Here is a 19246-nt window from a genome sequence, read left to right as displayed (position 1 = left end):
GCAGGCAGCAATCCTGAGATCTCAGAAGAGGGAGCCCATGACTGAAGGAGATTTGCCGTGAGCCTCGCTCAGGGAGATGGATCTTGGAGGGAGATGGGGGGACAGAGGTGCTTAGTGAGAGGGTTGCAGACAATACCTGACCGGTGGCTGTAAACTGCACTACCACCCTCCCTTCCCCACCAATTACTTAGTGGGTTTCCTTCAAGCCTGAGCTGGGAAAACACCAGCTAAGATCTTTGAATAGAGAAATAAAAGGGAGAGGCAGAAGAAAAACCTACTGCTAGGGAGCCTATACAAGGAAGGAGACCGAAAGTATGAATGTAGTTTTCTGCAGCCTCAGAGAAATGGTAGATGGTATGACCTGTCTTTAAAAAGAGCTTAAAGATGAGATTCAAGTGGTCAAAGTGGAGATGAAGGGTAAGCTCACAGGGCAGAGGAGAACAAATGGATAAAGTGAAAATTCAGATATGAGCAGCTTTCTCCATCTGGGTGGTAGATTAGACACACTCTCCTGTCCCTCCTGAAATCTTAAGATAAAAGTAGAAATGTTCAGAAGGAAAGAAGCCCAGAACAGTAAAATAAAGAAGGAAGAAGATGGTAATAAGAAGATAATGGGAGATTTAAACAAATTCTAGAAGACAGAATGAGGATGGAGTGGGTTGACCAAAAGGGCACGGGCACAAAAACCAGCATTCTAGAAAATTCTCCTGTGAGACCGCAGAGACATGAGAGTCGTTCAAGCTGAGTAGCATGGGCTCGGAGGCAACAAGTGTGAGGAGAACACTGAAAATAGAGAGATTCCATGTGTACTAGACAGCTGTCCCACCCGACCCCACACACAAAAAACATGGGCAGTTGGCTTTTATCCCCATATCTAAAGATAAGTGCTCTTCCCAGAGAAATGGATCAAAGTGCCAGGGGAACTTCAGTGTTTCTAGTGTGATTTTAGCCCTCCAGGATAATAACTGGTGTCTGGGGTATGTCCACCCACTGATCGCCCCTTCTCTGCCCAAGGAAGCTGTTCTGTAGACCAGTCCTACTACACAAATTGATGGTGGTCTCTGGACTGTTAGGATCCCTGGTTGGGTCAGGAACTATTGCTTCCTGTAATAATTCTGCTAGCACAGTTGGGCCTTTCATATTATTTGCATGTGTAACTTTAATAAAAGCATACATATAGTTTAAAAAATAAAGAGCTTTGGGGCACCTGGGTGGCTCAGTCTGTTGAGTGTCTGACATCGGCTTAGGTCATGATCTCACAGTTTGTGAGTTCAAGTCCTGCACTGAGCTCAGAGCCTAGTGCCTACTTCAGATCCTGTCTCCCTCTCTCTCTGCCCCTCCCCCCCCCCCCCCCCACACACACACTCTCTCTCTCTCTCTCTCTCTCTCTCTCTCTCTGTCTCTCTGTCCTCAAAAATAAATAAATATTTAAAAATAAAGAGCTTTTGGGGCACCTGGGTGGCCCAGTCGGTTGAGCGTCCGACTTCAGCCAGGTCACGATCTCACGGTCCGTGAGTTCGAGCCCCGCGTCAGGCTCTGGGCTGATGGCTCGGAGCCTGGAGCCTGCTTCCGATTCTGTGTCTCCCTCTCTCTCTGCCCCTCCCCCGTTCATGCTCTGTCTCTCTCTGTCCCAAAAATAAATAAAACGTTAAAAAATAAAAATAAAAAAAAAATAAAGAGCTTTTACAAATCAATAGGAAAACACCAATAGAAAAATAGGCAAAGGAAATGAATATAGTTCACAGAAAGAAAAATAAAATGTCTCTTAAATATATGAAAATGTGTTCAACTTTAATCACATTAGAAGAGATGCAAATTAATTTTCCTATCAGATTGGCAAAGAGCAAAAATTTGATAGTGCTCTGTGTTGGAGGGGCATGTAGAAATAGGCACCCCCACAGTGTTGGGGAAGTATACATTGGAAGGCAATATGGCTACAGCTATCAAAATTTCAAATGTCCATACCCTTTGACCGAGTTATTCTTCTGCTAGAAATTTACCCTTCAGATATAGACACAATATTCAACATAAAGACAAGGGTATTCATTGTAACAGTGATTATAAGAGCCAAAGATTGGGAGCCAATATCCATCGGTAGGAGATTGGTTAAATCAATGATGGCGAAATTATATGATGGAATAAAATGCAGCTCCACATGCACTGAGTGATCTCCCAGTGAAAAAAGCAAATTGCAGAACAAGAGTGCACAGTGTACTATCATGTGTATACAAAAGTTTTAAATACATATATGAATGTGATTTTTTTTAATCCATACATTATCTCCACAAGGATAAGCAATACACTTGTAACCCTGGTGCCTCAGGGGCAGGGAACTATTTGGCTTGGATAAGAGGCTTAGATTTTTAAAAGCAATGCCATACCTTGTCTTGGGACAAAATGTTATGGAATATCCAACAGTGAGTCATATCTTGGTGAAATTACTGGTCTTATTGGTAATCCAAAAATTCTATGGCCTCTATGCAGAAAAGAAGGGACCGATCCATCAAGGGAAGAGTTTAGACTAACTTCAACTTCTCCACCGTAATACTTAGTGCCAGATGACAATGCAGCAATGGCTACAGAGTTTTGAGAGAGAGAGTCACCCAGGGCTAGGAAGGCTAAGCAGTGTTGCTGACATTCACAGAGCTGGTAAATGACAGAGGCTGGATTTTGACCCAAGAAGTCTGGCTCCAGAGTTTATGGTTTTAGGATTATTATCTCTTGTGTAAGAATATTTTTTCAAGTGTTTGGTTTTTTTTTTTTGAGAAAAAAATCAAACATTTAAAAAATAAATTAGTTTGATTTCATTTTTGTAAAAATGTTATTTATCCATCCATTATGTCTGGACTCATGCTTACAAAATGTTAACTCTGAGAAATAATATATGGTGAAATTTTGGATGAGTATTTAATTTCTTCTCCTCGTGCTTTTATATATAATGTGAATTTTTGTGGATGTGTATCATTTCTACAAAACAACAAAGGGGGGAAATGTTTAACTCAATCTTCAAAGATATTTAAATACGAGGCATTGCAATACCATGTGTTACCATCTGCAAGAATGAGTTCTAAATTCTGCCAAGCCACCTGTACAAGCACAGGCCACACTTTCAGATGGGATTAGCTGCCTGAGGAGTGATTGCCCTCTCTCTGATTCTTGAATCAGGTGATTGGCTTTATCAACAGAAACCATCTAATCATGTCACTGAAGTGCACAGTTAAATACCTGAACCTGAAAACTCAGCAGAGGGAAGTACTCTCTGAAAGACTCATCCCTGTGTGCATGCCTCCCAACTGCCTCAGGGCACTTTCTGCAAAACCAGGAGGTGGCTTTCCTGTGGATTAACTGTGGGAATTGAGCAATTCCTAAAAAAGCTAACTCATAGCCAGGCTTTCTATGGTAAGGTATTCCAGTGGCCTTGACATCCAGAAACACACGGGGATTTGAATCAAAGAGAGAAAAGAATAAACATAATCTACTGAATAAACTCTGTCAAGCTTCCGGGAGTGTCATTTTAAGTTGAATAGAAGACAGCAGAAAGTAAATAACACTGTGCTTAAGAGTTAGAATTGCAGGCATTAGAAAAGAAATTAAATTGCCTAATCCATCCTTTTCTGGGTCACCCTCTACAGAGCCCCTCCCCTAGGGCTTTAGAAAGCCTTTTGAAAGTTTCTTAAGCCAGGAATGTTTCCCACTTGTTTAGGAAGAGCATTTTACAATCTAATTTATATTCAGTTAAGAATATTTTATAAGTTATTCATTGCAGACTTTCGCTTTTGCAACTCGCAATCCTTATAACCTCACAACTATTATTAAAATCTCTTCCTTCAGAACAAACTGAGGGTTGATGGGGGTTGGGGAGAGGGGAAAGTGGGTGATGGGCATTGAGGAGGGCACTTGTTGGGATGAGCACTGGGTGCTGTATGAAAGCCAATTTGACAATAAATTATATTAAAAAAAAAGTAAGTGAAACATATACTCTAAAAAAAACATTTACTCTATAAAAAAACATATACTCTAAAGAAACCTGTTTCAATGTTGTAATAATTTAGAATTCTAGTCTATCAGTAAATACATGGAAATATTATTTGCATTTCCTGGTTATAATTTAGATATGTGTCTAATCAAATAAAGAAATTTTCAGGTTAATTTTTAAGATTAAATTTAAATTTAATCATGCAATGGTATCTTGATTCCTCAACAAATGAAAAAAATAATAATAAAATAAAATAAAATCTCTTCCTTCAAATGATTCCCATCCAGATTTTCCTTGCTTTCATGTTCAACCAATAAAAGATGTGTGTGCATATATGTATATAAAATATCCATAGTTATCGATATAGTGTAGATATCCATATGGATTTAGATATACCAGCTATTTAATTATGTTTAAGTGTGAATACATAATTATGGACAAAAGAAATGTGGCTGTGTATGTATTTCATACTAATCTATTTGTACTGATATGTGCATCTGTATGTGTGTATTTCCATAAATATGTATAAATAACTTTGGTTTTCCTGTTCCATGGAGCAGGTTGAAAATGCATCATATAGGTTGGTAATTGCCAATTGTCTTATTTGTAGCCTATCAAACTGGAGATTGATGGAGAAAAAAACTTGCTGGTCAAATTTGACCCTTCCTATAGAAATGACTTGAACAATTGGGTAGCAGAAGAAATTCTGGCAATCAAGTATGTAGAGCACCCTCAAGTAGACAGCCTGAGACTGCGTGGAGAAGTGAACTACCCCAACCTCAGCTTTGAGACCATGGAGCTGGATTTTGGCTGCATCCTGAATGATACAGAGGTGATCCGATATATAACTATCACCAATTGCAGCTCCTTGGTTGTGAAGTTCCGCTGGTTCTTCCTGGTAGACAACGAGGAAAATCAGATAAGGTACCCCAGCCTGTCTGCCCCTCATAGCTCTTTTCTGCAGTTCCCATTTCTCTCCTTTGGGCTTTGTACTGGGTTTCCCAGATTCTGTGTACTGGTCTTTCATGGTGTTCAGTTCTGGTAACTAATTATTGGCAGAAAGAACAAAGGGTCTCAAATCGTGGTTCATCCTAGATTTTCAAACAGGAAGAGCAGCTAAAACATCTTTGAAAGCCCCAATTACCACCAGATTAGCAAAGCAGTATCCATAAGCCTGCTTTAATTTTGAATCTAGTGGTTGGATCATTAGAAATGTGTCACTAAAAAAATGAAGTCTTAAGCATTTCAAACCCAAAGCATGGATTGAATATGATAATACATTGAGTAAATGCTGCACGGAGCTCCACATTCTGCCTATCTTGGTGGGTTTCATTCTTTTTTTTTTTTACTTTTTTTTTAACATTTATTCATTTTTCAGAGACAGAGAAAGAGTGTGAGTGGTGGAGGGGCAGAGAGAGAGGGAGAGACAGAATCCAAAGCAGGCTCCAGGCTCCGAGCTGTTAGCACAGAGCCTGACGCGGGGCTCGAACTCATGAACCATGAGATCATGACCTGAAGTTGGGCACTTAACCGACTGAGCCACCCAGGTGCCCCTTGGTGGGTTTCATTCTAAACGATACATATATATACAGATGTATACATATGTACAAAATAGTGGGAGGTGGTGAATGCAGAAAGAGGAAAGCTGTGTTCACAATATTTGGATTTAGAAGTGTCTCTGTTCATTTAGAAGCTAAATCCAAACTTAATTTGGAGAACACTCCTTAAAAAACATGTAAACAGGCTGTTTTAGTCAAGCCTTAGTAACATTTTCATCTGAGTCTGTCTTGTTCACAAGCAGGACATTCAGGCTCCTCTGTGTCTCCTTACTAGATGTTTGGACAGCTCTGGGTTCAGTACCTGAATGCCGAGCTGCCACTCTGCATAGGGAAGCCTCATGTTGTTTCCTTGGGTTGTCGGTACCTCCCATATGCAACCTTCATCTTGTATATGACAGCCAGCTTTTCCCTTCCCTGGCTTGTTTCCACAGTAACAGCGGCTTGCTCTAGATGTCTTCCGTAGACATCTAATGATGACCCAGCATGGCACTGGAGGTGGGCCTGGGCCTGAATGACAGAGCCTGCTCGTTAGGTGCCGAGTACTGTTTAGGTTTGGGGTAAAATCAGCCAACCTGACCTAATGAGCTTCGAATACCAGATTCTCTGAAGTTATTCTGATGTAACATAGCTACATGGGTTTATTCTACCGAGGCACAAGGGACATGTTTTCATTTTTGAGAGGCCATTTCCATAATTAAAATAATGGCATTTTGAAAATGGACTTAGCCAGGACTGGAGAGGATGCACTTAATTTTTCATTGTGTTAAGCATTTATTTAACCATTTTTCCCCCTCTCTTCAGTATCTTCCTGTATCTTGATATTGAACTTTTGCTTATAATTCATTTGTTCACTCATTCATTCATTCCAAGAGTCATTCAGAAAGCATCCAGTAAGTGACTCTTATGCCCCGGACGACGTACGAGGCATCGGGGATATAACAGTGAATGAGACGTTGTCCCTGGCCTGAGGCTATTGGGAAATCACAGGGAACATGTGTTAATGCCAGGCTCTGAGGAAGGACAGAGGTAGGGATGAGAGCTCAGAAGAATCCAAGAAGGCTGCGCTGAGAAGCACAGTTAAATGTCTCAGATGGGGCAACAGGGAAACATTCTAAGTAACAGGAACAGCATGTTTATATCAGTTAGGATTCGTGGATTCTATTCCATTGCAAGTGACAGGAAACATGACCCTCAACAAAAATGAAAAGGAAAAGACATTCACTGGGTCCTACAACTCAAAAGTCCAGACTCACTCTGGCTTCTGGCCCAGCTTAAAGCTCCATCTCTTAGCTTTGCTTTCATGTGTTAAAGCCAAGTTTTTGGGTCAGCTTTTCTCCCATGGTTCCCACATGGCTGCCAGCTCTCCTGGGGCCACATCCTCGCAGATCTGAGCTCCAGGAAAGGAACATTAGCCTTTGTACATGAACTGTCTTGAGATTCACTGTGATTGGACCAGTTCAGTCACATTTCCTGTCCCCTCCCCAAGTCAGTCACTCAATGGAGGGTGAAGCACTGATCAGCATTAGCCTGGCCACATGCCCCACACCAAGGGCTGCCGTGGTGACCTCAGCGCCCCATGGACTGAATGGGGTGGGAGGGGGCAGATCTCCAAACAAAAACTGACATATGAGAGAATGAATGCTGGAGAGGCAAATGACATGCATCTACCAGTGTCCACAGAGGCCCCATCAGCGTGGCCACAGCACAGGCTTCACTGGTGAGGGAGAAGCCAGGGAGAATTCTTGGATGCAGGTTGGCAGTCATGTGTGAGAGGCCTGGTGCTGGGATAAGGAGTTTAGACTCTTGGAAACAGCAGGAAGATTTGTAATCAAGAGGCAAAAAAGTCTGCCTTTTTTTTTTCCAGGAAGATAACTCTTAGCTTCATTCAACATGGCTACCCAATCCCTCCTTCCGAAACCCTTGCCTTTCTTCCTTTGAATACCACTGTATTCTCCTGCTTTCCTGCTTATCCCCTCGACCTTTCCCTCCTTTTCAGCCCTGGGACAGCAGCAGGTGCACTGAGTGTGTGTAGGTTGCAGGGCTCCATCCTGGGCCCCTGCTCTCTGTGCAGTGGCAGTTAGTGCCGGCACCTGAGGCTTCCAACCGTCTCCGCCTAGACCCTCTGCTGAGTCCCGAGGGCGTCTCATTCTTCATCTCTTGGATGTTTCCCATGTGACTTGTGTCCAACGTGTCCCATGCCAAACTCAGGCTCTCCACCTGCCCCCACCCCTGTGAATGACATCACTGTCCTGAGAGGAATCCAGATTCCTTCCTCTCCCTGACCTCACCCATCAAAGCCATCACCAAGTTCTACCTATTCTGCCTTCTATAACCCCCTCATTCCCATTCCATGATGATTATCCTAGTTCACGTCACCATCCTCTCTTGCCTGGACCATTTTGATGTCCCTAACTGGACTCTATCATCCAGCCAGTAGCCAAGTGATGAACATGTCACTGCTCTGGTTTTCAGCCTTCAACAGCACCCATGCTTCTTAGGATGAAGTACGGAATACTTACTGTGTTCAGCAAGGCTCAGCATGGGCTTTCCCTGTGTTCCTCCCCAGTTTCTTCTCACTTCACTCTGCCCTCACCACACTGGCCCCTTTCCTGTCCCGGCCCATTCCTATCTGAGCACACAGTCTCTGCTGGAAGCTCCTTCCACGCCTCACTTCACCAGCCCCTGCTCTCTTGTCAAGTCTCAGCTCCAGGTTCTTCCCTGGGAAGCCTTCTTGAGACCCTTGCCTACATGACCTCCCCTGGCATAGGCCCTGGTAGCCCATCTCCTTCGTGACACATCACACTTGTCATTATGGCTCAGTGTCCAATTTCCTAGCTGGCTCTTAAACCCTTGAGGCCAGGGAGCACATCTGTCCTGTTACCTCTGGATCCCAGAGCCCATAGCACAGAGTAGGCAGCACAGAGTAGGTCCTCAAAGGATGTTTTCTAATTTGTAACTGCTCCCTGCTGGGTATTTGTGGTGAGGGAGAATCATTTCATAACTGATTAAAGATTCTTTTCTGTCAGCTTCTTGGCACCTGCCAAATGAAAAGGTTCAAGGTATAAATGTCACCTTGGATAGCAAAAAAAAAAACCAAAAAACCAAAAAACACTCCACTTGCCCTTCAGATGGGCTTTCTCTGCAGACCCTCAGGAAAACATAAGACATTCAGTGGCTAAAGGTCACTTTTATCAGATATACCAACACTAACCTTTCTTTTCCAATTAGAATTCTCCTAAGCCTTACCATTAGTAAAAGAAACAAAGGATAAAAGAGGCTTTTCTTTTTCTTCTATTAGGGCAGCATGTGAGGACACCCAGACACTTTCAATATCCCTGCCTGTCACAACACACACATCAGCCATGTGAGCACACACGTGTATACACACGTGTGTGTGCGCGTGACTTTGCAGGCAATTCTGACTGGGCCATCTAAAGCATCTCTCTTGTTTGAGCTTATTTTTTTTCCAAGTTGGCCCTCGTGTCACATATAAGAACAAAGAAAGAAGTAAAATGGACAAGTATACTAAAAAAAGCACTCCCTAAGAGGAAAGCCAGTCATTGTCTCAGAAGCCAGCTCATCCATGGGAGTTCAGATGCGTGACTGGGTTCGAGACTGACTTTGGTAGATGACAGTCTAGGCTGTACACATGACATGAGGAAGCCACCAGCACTACCGGAATGTGCCCTTTCTTGGGTCTGTCTCTTCGACATGACTGCTCAGCTGGTCGAGAATGTGATGCTTCATGACATCTGTGTGAAAGGGGCACACAGGGCAGCCCGCACCTGAAGCGGCCCTTACCCTCTAAGAGGCCAGAGGGTGAGCCTGGTGGATACTAGCCCAGCCGGTATCTCTGCCCAGGCTCAGGGCCGCAAAGCTGAGGCGATGCTGGGACTTACAGCACGTGGCCAAGTGGTCTCCAAGGACAGCTTTGCCTTTTTGTTTCCAAATCTTATTATAGATAAATTGAATACAGGGGCCTAAGGGAGCCCAGCTCTGCAACAAAGGAGCACGTGTTGATCTCACATTGATTTTTCTGTGATGACCGTCAGTTGTCACACATTGTGATTGGAAGAAGAGGGTGGAAGGACTAGAGGGAAGGTAGGGGAAGCCTCATTTCTGGATGCTTCCATTTGTCTCTTCATCATTCTTTAATTTCTTTTGCCTCAAAAATGGAACTTTTTTTAAATGTTTATTTTTGAGAGGGGTGGGAAGGGGCAGAGAGAGAGGGATCTGAAGCGGGCTCTGTACTGACCCAAGCCCCAGGTGGGGCTCGAGCTCACCAACCCCTAGGCGAGATCATGACCTAAGCCTAAGTCAGACGCTCAACCCACTGAGCCACCAGGCTCATTGGAACTTTTTTTTTTCTAAGACATGATATGTTAGTGGTAGTTGAGGTCCTGGGCTGTGGTGTCAAACATGGCTGGTTAGAATCCGGGCTCTGTCCTCCTGGCCACAGGATCCTGTGCTCTGGTTTATGAATAAATGCGGATAACATGGATACCTAAAAGAGCTGTCATGAGGATTAAATGAGATGTGTCTATAAAATGCATGTCTCTGAGATAAAAAGGAAAATATGAAACTAGTGACTGTTTTTGGGTTTTCAAAGGGTTCCTTTGTCTCCTGCATTCCCTCATACCAAGTGCTGCTAAGTGAAACACTCCCTGGGACGCTAAAGTCTTGACGCTATTGGTCCCTCAGACACCAAGTGAAGGTGCTTTCTGACAAGAGGTAGAAAATCCTTTCCTATGCCAGGCTGCATCCACCAAGGCTGAATGAAGCTGGATGGCTCGGCACACCTCCTTGTCCTCCCCGCCCCTCCTCCCTACAGCCAGTTCTTCAGTTTTCTTTAGAAAGGAAACTGGCTTTATTGATTGCATGGAGGCAGGCCCTGGGTATCCTTGCATCCAGCTGTCCCAAGCGGCTCAGTGTGCTGGCCAAGAGCCTGGCAGCCTGGCCAAGAGGACTCTGAGGCAGTCTCCCGCTCAGCTGCCTGCCCCATGTGACCTTGGACTCGCCTACCTGCAGAGCTCTCGGTATGGTCCCTGTCATGTAATACATGCTCAGCGAATGCCAGGCTCTTACAGACATTCCTTTATGGAGGAAACTGAGAAGCCTAATGTTAATGTTCATTAATTAAATGTTAATACCAGGCCATGTCGGAGAAGAAGCATCCCAGAGGTGGCTCTGAGACATTTTCTCCCGAAATTGGTCTGAAGCCTGAAGTCTGAGGGTGGCAGGTGCCTCTCGCTGGCCTAAGCATTGGTCCCTTCTGTAAATCTCCCTCTCTGTTCCCCACTGGCCCCGCAGGCCTCAGGAGGCTTTAAGTTCCTGCACTCACACATTTTTTTCTTTCTGCACCTCCCAGAGGAGTTTGGATAAGAGATAAAACCAAGCAAGCATGGAACCCTGGCACTAGAGGAAACGCAACTCTGGTGACAGAGAACAAGGCCCAGAGTGGGAACAGAAGCAGTGGGCACAAATGGCCTTGGGCACAATGGCGAGTCAGGCTCTAAGCCCCTCCAGGTCCCTGTCTTCCTTAACTCTCTCCTGTGTGTCTGAGCTAAAATGACGATTTCACAACCCAAAGAATGAATCCAGTGGGAATGAGGGCCATCCCCCTCCCCCGTATTAGGTTTCTTATTACGTGACAAATCACCGTAAATTGGGTGGCTTAAAACAACGAGAATTTATTCTCTTCCAGTTCTGGAGGTCCAGAGTCTGAATCCATTTCACTGGGCCTAAGTCAAGTGTGGACAGGGCCACACGCTCCCTCTACTCCCTCCAGAGGCTCTAGGGAAAATATAGGAAAGTCCCCATTCTTGCCTTTCTCAGCTTCTGGAGCTGCATTCCTGGCATGCCTTGGCTCCTGGCCCCTTCCTCCTTCCTCAAAGCCCACAGCATAGTGTCCTCCCATCTCTCTCTCCACTGGGATGGCCACATCCCCCTCTCCATTCTCTGCAGTAGTATCACTCTCTGCTGCCTTCTTGTAAGGACACTTGTGATCATATCATGGGTCTCACCCAGATGCATCTCCCCCATCGCAAGACCTTAACTTACTCACATCTGCAAAGTCCCTTTTGCTGTATAAGGAAACATTCCCAGGCTGTGGGGCTTCAAACAGGGACATGTGGAGGATGCCCATCAGTCAACCTACCAGATGCCCTGACTCTGCCAGCACCAAGTTCTCATGCTCTCTTCACTCTCTGCCAGGCCAGATTGGCTTTTTTAAAAGGTAAAATGGATTTTCAATACTGATGACTTTATAATACCATAAGGAAGTTTTGGTTCTAGTTTATAGCAAACACGACTCAAACTAACATATAAAAAAATAGAACACACTGGCTCATGTAACAGAAAGTGTCTAGGTGTGGGTTTCAGGCACAGCTCGACCCAAGGTCAGGCAGTGTCAGCTGTGCCTCGTACCTCCCCCACTGTCTCTTCGCTCTGTCCTCTGCTGTGTCGGCTCCATTCTCAGGCAGGTTCTGCACACACTGTTGCAAGATGACTTAGAAGCTCCAGCAGCTCCAGCTTTCATATGCCAGGTTCAAGTCCGGAGGAAAAAGGTAGAGGCTTTTCTCTGAATAAGCCCTGGCAAATGTTTGGCTACAGCTCACTGGCTCTGGTTGGTTCCCGTGTCCGTCCCTCCACTAAGGCCTGGGGAACCCAGTGCTGCCCCTAGACTAGGCTGAAAGTTAGAGACAGACTAATTGCCAGAGGGAAATGTAAGGCACCTGAGCAGAGAAAGGGAGCCTGGATCCCCGGTAGCACAGAGCAAAGATGCCCAGCACCATGGTAAGAACAGTGTGTTATTATTACAAATCCCAAGCCAAAGACATGAGCATCTAATTATGAAATAGGCACCAGCTGCTTGGAAAGCTGTTTGAGGGACCTTACCAGTGCCCCAGGGACATGATAAGCTGATAGGACCCTCAGACATTGGAAAACAACTCATGATGAGACCTTTGCACCCATTCCCAGCACCGCCACCCTGTCACAATGGAGTGCAGGGCACCAGATTCATGGGCACCTTCACATTTTCTCATTCTGCAGCATTGATTTTTCACATGAAATATAATGTCCGCATCTTTGAAATGTTAGGATTAGACCACCAATACGGTGAACAAATCCACATCTTTACTATGAGAAAAACCACTTTCAACAGCTTCCCAGAGCAAAATATGTCTGAAGTAGGAATTACCTCCTGTAGACAATGGTGTAAGGCCATATCTCCAATAAAGAGATAATATTAGGAGTATGAGAGAAAGATTCTGTAATTTTGACCATAAAAATAACCATAATTGTGTGCTTATCATGTGCCAGGCACAATTCTAACCCCATTATGTCTCTTAGCTCATGTCCTACAACAATCCTGTTAAGTATTAACATCTCCCCTTGAAACTGAGCCCACGCAACGGATCCAGCCTGCCACGTGTGCACTGACGGCAAAGCCCCTGCCTTAACCACTACCTTCTGCTGACATATGAAAGCGACTTTTCTCTATATTTTATTACTGTATATCCATCTTTCATTTAAATGAGCCTTTTGTGAATACTCCATTGTGCTAGGTACTGTGGATACTGCGGACATAAATGAGACCCTTCCCTGTCCCTACAAATTGATAAACCACTGGTGATGGCAGGTGGTCGTGGTCGTGGTTTAGTATTTGTCCAATTCATTCTTGCATGCTCTCATCCCCACTCACCATCCAAGACTCTGAAGGGACATATGTGGGAAAACACGTGTGCTGAGAAGTGGAGAGGCATCTTGTGGGGCCGAGCCACCTCCCGGCGCTTCAGAAGCGAGGGCTCCAAACTCAGCTGGTTCTTCCTTCTCATACTTCACAGTTTGCAACCAGAGAATCATTGCAGAACCTCACTATAAAACCATTTGCTTAGACTTTTTAACTGTTTGAAGGATACCATTTTGGCCTTTAAGAATCAGGTTGGCCCGAGCAAGAAGTAACAACAGAGCTTGACAGCAGTCAGGTTGGAGTAGCTGTTGGGTTTGCTTCTGGAGAAAGAATGGAAAGGAGAAACTGATGAGTGAGATCCGGAAAATCAGCTAAATGTATAAGGGTGCTGTCCCAAGGACTGTGGTAACCTGAGAACTGCTGTGGTCGGTAGCCAGGTGGGAGGTATTTTAGAGGAGGACTGAATGGGACTTGCTGAGGGGCTGGATATGAGGGGGAAGAGAAGGGTATATCAAGGTCGGTGCCTGAATTTTCAGTTCAAGGAACTAGATAAGTGATAGTGCTGGTGGGTGAGAAGAGAAACAGTCCAGATTTGCTGGTAGAAGGAGAAGAGGGTCTGGGTCCAGACAAGATTACAATAAAGCTCCTTGAATATTTGCCTTCCCGCCCTCCCTCCCTGGCCATAAAGCAAGAATCAATGTAGAAAATTAATTGGGTTCCTTCAGCACAACCTGGTGAGTAGTAGGTGCTGCGTGACACCAGGTCAACAACAGAAATAGTTTCCAGTAAACAGGACCTGAGGGATGGATTTTTTTTTTAAGTAACAGATTTGTGAATCTCTGTCATAGAAACTTAGCTCCTTACAATGCATTACGGCTGGCCCTTAGCTGCCTCTGTTCATTTAAGAACTTCTGGCAGGACTAGGGGATGGGAAACAGGAAGATGGAAATCTGAGTTCTTCTTGGTCCAATGACAACATGTAAGAAGTTTGGTAGATATGCGGTTTTGTCTTCCTCAGTCTACTCTTTTCACTTTGCAGATGAGGTGCTGGGGATATCAGGATAATGTGCTTTCTCATGTCAGCATTCTGTGATTCTAGGAGGACCAAGAAGGGGACTTTGAAGAGTAGGCAAAATTAGAGGACTCAGCAAGGAAGGCTGAGAAAGAAGAAAGTGGCCACCTAAACCAAGAAAAGGGAATTTGTTTTTAAATGGCAGGGAAACAGTTCCACTTCCAGGAATAGGATGAGCTAAAATGCCTGTATATATATATATATGTATATATATTAATTTCGAGGTATGAATGAGCTAACAGAAATTCCTACAGGTAAAGTTCCAAGGAACATTGAATGTTCATGTTAGTTTCCTATAATGTACTAGTTTGCTACTTTACCTCAGACTGGGAGGCTTAAACAACAGAAATTTTTTTTTTAAGTTCTGGAAGCTAGAATCCTGAGATCAAAGGGTTGAAAGGGTTAGTTCCTTCTATGGATTATGAGGGAAGAATCTGTTCTAGGCCTTCTTCTTGGCTTGGAGATGACTGTCTTCTCCTTGTGGCTTTTCTTTGTACATGTCTGTGGCCAAATTTCCAAATTTTATAATAATAAAATGCCTGTCGCATCACATCCATTATAAATACCACATTCTTAGTAAATTGGAAGCCCTTTGTGAAAGAGAACACTGTGAGGTTGGCCTCTAGCTGACCTGCTTATACTCTGTGCCTATGCCTCTAGAAGCCTCCGGGGCCTCCCTCATCAGGCTTTCCACAGCCCATCCATCTAGAATCTTCTCTCCTGCTATGATGGGCCAGCTAATTTACCTGACCAGGGGGTCTGATTAGCCTCTGGGAATGATGGGAGGACTATGGCCATCTCTCAAGTCTAGGCTTCCAGAAACAAGTTCCTGCTTTTGTAGTGGACCTGCAAGAGATCAAGGCCAAGCCTTCGAAGGAGACCTTTGAAGAGGGTGGGCCTTTTGCTCTTTTCATATTTAATTTAAAGGTGATCACCATTAAGGATCATATTGTCTCCTTCTGTTTGTAATGGGTCAGTACAATTTCATGAGATACCGTGTCTGTTATCCCATAGAGAAATGAACTGAGCTGTTTTTTCATTTCAATTTTGAGTGTTATGAAACTTTTCATCCTGCTTTTATGTTGTTACAGAAGAACTCTGGCTACCTTATTATAGATTCATTCTTTTTAAGGCATCTTCCCAGTGCCTCCAATACCAGTGGAGGGCATCAGCCACGTTGATATTCAGTGTGAGCTAAGCTGGCTTCTAAAGAAATCAGTGGAAAGCATCAGTGCATATTTGAACCTAACCTGAGTTAGGGATATGTCTGCTTCGTTCATTTAGTGATCTGATTCTTAAAAAGAGTCTATTTGATTTATCTGCGTTTTCATATTAATTAAAATCCCCCAAAGCTAGCTACAACTACTGAAGACCAGACATTAAAAGAAATTAACTTGAAAAAACCATCCTGTTTTGAAAGTATTTCTAAAGGACTTTGAAACTGATTAAGGGAGATTTCACAGCCTATCTACCTGTTCAGTCTTTCGAAGAGTATGTAGCAGTGGGGACACCTTCTGGAGCTTTTATGGAAGTGGCCATTTCTCACAGAAAAGAGCTTCAAGGAGATTCTGGACACATTCCTCCACTACGCACCTTGCAGCAAGACTCTTTGTGGGAAGTCACTTCAAGGCAAGGTCAACTGTGTCTTGCTTCTCCTTACCTTGATTACAATTGGGATGGATCCCTCATCGTCCAAAGGAGGGTTCTAGACAATACATTGTATGTTCTTTATTGTATGTTGTGGGTTCCAGTTATTTTTAAAATGAAAAAGCCTGCGAGTCACTGCCATTGGGCACAGCACGGCAGAAGTAACCAAGGAGAAGCCCTACTGATGAGGTAGAGTGTCCAGCAAAGCTGTTAAGATAGTGTTAGCTCTGGATCCAGGCTAACTGATCTCAGCCACTTACTTGCTTTCTGAGCTTCAGTTTTGTCACCTGAAGACTGAGGACCATCACAACACCTGCCTCATTAAGCTGCCGTGAACATTTAGCTAGGCATTCCTTATTAAGTGTTTAATATGGTACCTGGTAGAGAGGAAGTGCTGAGTAGTGTTGGCTGCAGTTACTTAATTAGGACATGTTTTAGTCTGTTTGGACTGCTGTAACAAAATAGCAGAGATTGGCCGGCTTACAAGCAGCACACATCCATCTCTCACACTTCCGGAGGCTGAGAAGTCCAGATGATGGCACAGACAGACTTGGTGTCTGGTGAGAACTGCTTCGTGTTTCACAGATGGTGTGTTTTGCCGTGTGCTCACAGGTGGAAAGACCCAGCTAGTTGTCTGGGCTGTCCTTTAGAAGGTCACTAATCCCAGTCATGGGGGCTCAGCCCTCATGACCTGATCACCTCTCAAAGGTCCCTCCTCCTAATACCATCACCTCATGGGTTAGGATCCCAACATATGAAATCTGAAGGGACACAAACATTTGGACCGTAGCAGGGCTCTTGTTTTACCACTACTTTCCCTACCTTCTTGCCACCACCTTTTTAATCAGTGGTTCTCAGCCTTGAAAGCACATTAGAATCATGTTGGAAGCTTTTAAATATCTTGATTCCAAGTAAATCAGAATGTCTGCAGTTGGGGCTCAGGCATCAGTTCTTAGAGTTCCATAGGTGATTCCAATGGACAGCTGCAGGGGAACCACTATTCTAGAAGCTCCAATTGCAAATTCTTTTGATAAAAATATGATTTCACCCCCTGAGTTCTGAGCAACTTGAGTTTCAGCTTCTCAGTTATGTTCCACCAACTTTTCCCTTAGCACAGGTGACAGGTTCGAATCCTTCTGGGACATAATAAAGCCAAAGGGCTAAGCCAAGCTGTCTTTCATAATGGGTATGTGTCTGCGGTTTGCTTCCCTTTCTCCTGTGGCAGAACTGGAACGATCTGGCAGGGAATGCACTGAGCCAGCCCCCATCTGTCATTTGCTTCCCAGTGTGGGAGGTTCAGCAAGTGTAAGACCACACAGCCAGGCAATAGATAAGGAAAGGTGCCTGGGACTTTGTGCCCAAAGGGGCTTGCCTACTTTTTAGTCGAGGTAAAGCAGTGATTATAATCTGCTCCATTTAGAAATAGAAAACAGGGGCTGATCTAATCTGGAGCAGGTTTCTGAGGAGTGGAGTAAGAGGAAGGGAGTGAGGGAGGCAGGGAGGGAATTCATCTGAAGTCCAACAAAGAAAGTGTTTGCCACCAGCCCCAGCACAAGAGCAGCTCACCTGCACTGGACATTTACCATGACCTAGGCTCCCTGCTGGGTCTGTTCCATGTTTTAAGCCTCAATCAGATGAGGAGGGCTCTATCACTAACACAATACCCAGGTCACATAGTGTGTGAATGGGGAAGCCAGAGTTCAAACCCAGGCCGTCTGACCCCTTGGCCTTGAACCGAACCATTGTGCACTCTGCAAGTCTTGCTGTTGGAGCATTTGTCTCTGACTCTGATGCACTGGCCTCTGAGTCCCTTGAAGCAAGATTTGGCTTTCTTATCTTTGGAATCATAGAATGCTGCAGTGGTCTCCCTAGAAACAGAGCCTGAGATGGTGATTCTTGGGCAGGTGATTTATTGATGGAGTTCTCGGTGGGGGGAAAACTGTAAGAGAGTAAGAAAAATGAGATAGGGCAAGGGGGGAAACGAGGAGATCTGTCTGAGCCCACGGGGAGCACTAGAGTATTAATTGCCTGAGAGTTTGTCCCACTCAGAGTCCTCACCCTCATCTAGCCATCCTGGCTTGCTGTTCACACACTATGGGAGGGAGGGCACCACCTCCTGGGGAGCTCAGGGCAGGGGAGGCAACTGACAAGGAGCCAGCTGGAGAAAGATGCAACCAACACCCACAGCAGCCAGTGAGGGGTGCGTCATCCTGGTGAAGGAGATCTAAACAGTGTGTGCCAACAGCAACTGCTACGGTCGATAATTTAAATATATAAAACAGCGTAAGAGCCAAACAAAACACACCTTTTTCCCCCAGCCAGTGGTGGTTTTCACCCTTTGTATGGACACTCCCGGATTCCAGGTCCAACAAATCATTGATTTAGAAGTCATTGTATGTCTACTATGAGGCTGTCCTCACCCCCCAGAGACCTCACGGCAGCAGGTGGCCAGCATACACCATTCCATCTCCAAATATCATCTGAACCAAGCACAAAATCTTAACTGAAACACAAGCATGTTGGGGGGCGGCGGTGGGTTATTATGATGCAGCCCTACTTCCAGGGAAGGGAGAACAGCAAATAAGCCTGGTGGACTTTTTAAATTTGCAACGCAAAAAAAAAAAAAGTGTATTGATCCTAACTCACCCAGGAGTGGAAAATAAAACATGAAGAGGGGAGTTGCTGAGCCCAAACCAGTGTGGCTGATGGACGGTGTGTGGCATTCATGTGATCTGTCACAGCTAAAGGCATGGTTTCTCTCCTGGGCCCTCCAGCGATTCTGATATGGGTAGCTCTGGAACCGGAGCAGTATTGCTTTTCCTTATTTGCTCCATATTCTCTTTTAAAAATAACTGATTCTAATCCTGTTTGGGTCAGCATAATGGGAAAACCATCATCTGTTCCTGAGGCTAAAATGAAATCTGATCGAAAAATAAAACTGCCAACATTCTATTTCAATTGTTTGGAACAGGTTTTTTTTTTTAATGATAAATTAAAGCTTTCATTATGACAGAGGTTTCACTGTCCCCTGTGGCTGAGTCTGTTAGCAGTGGGGCTGCCTTCCCAGTATCCTTTGTTTCCAGAGACCTCTCACTTCCACTTGTCCAGGTATCATTATCACCCGAGGTGTTGTTTTTCCTCAGGTCTACAGACACACTGCCACTTTGAATTTTTCCTTTACAGATATTCCCATATGCTTTTTTTTTTTCTGTTCAGCACAACATCCCAGGGGTGTGCAAATGTTGGATGAGAGAGTGCTATTGTGTGGGACAACTCTGGCAGAGTCTCCCCAGGCATCT

The 19246-nt window shown here is 44.6% G+C and overlaps 1 protein-coding gene across 5 annotated transcripts in view; it reads left to right on the top strand.

Moving 5' to 3' along the window:
• The window catches only part of HYDIN (HYDIN axonemal central pair apparatus protein), a 429838-nt gene that overhangs the window by 268778 nt on the left and 141814 nt on the right, over nt 1-19246 (top strand). For all 5 annotated transcript variants that reach the window (XM_047836101.1, XM_047836099.1, XM_047836098.1 and 2 more), the window contains one exon: nt 4587-4900. In XM_047836101.1, coding sequence (XP_047692057.1) covers nt 4587-4900 — 314 coding nt within the window. The remainder of the gene's footprint in view (nt 1-4586; nt 4901-19246) is intronic.

Source organism: Prionailurus viverrinus, chromosome E2, assembly GCF_022837055.1.
Source record: "Prionailurus viverrinus isolate Anna chromosome E2, UM_Priviv_1.0, whole genome shotgun sequence".
NCBI classification, from domain to species: Eukaryota; Metazoa; Chordata; class Mammalia; order Carnivora; family Felidae; genus Prionailurus; species Prionailurus viverrinus.
Note: the sequence above shows the minus strand (reverse complement) of the source record. Positions and strands in the feature narration are given on the sequence as shown.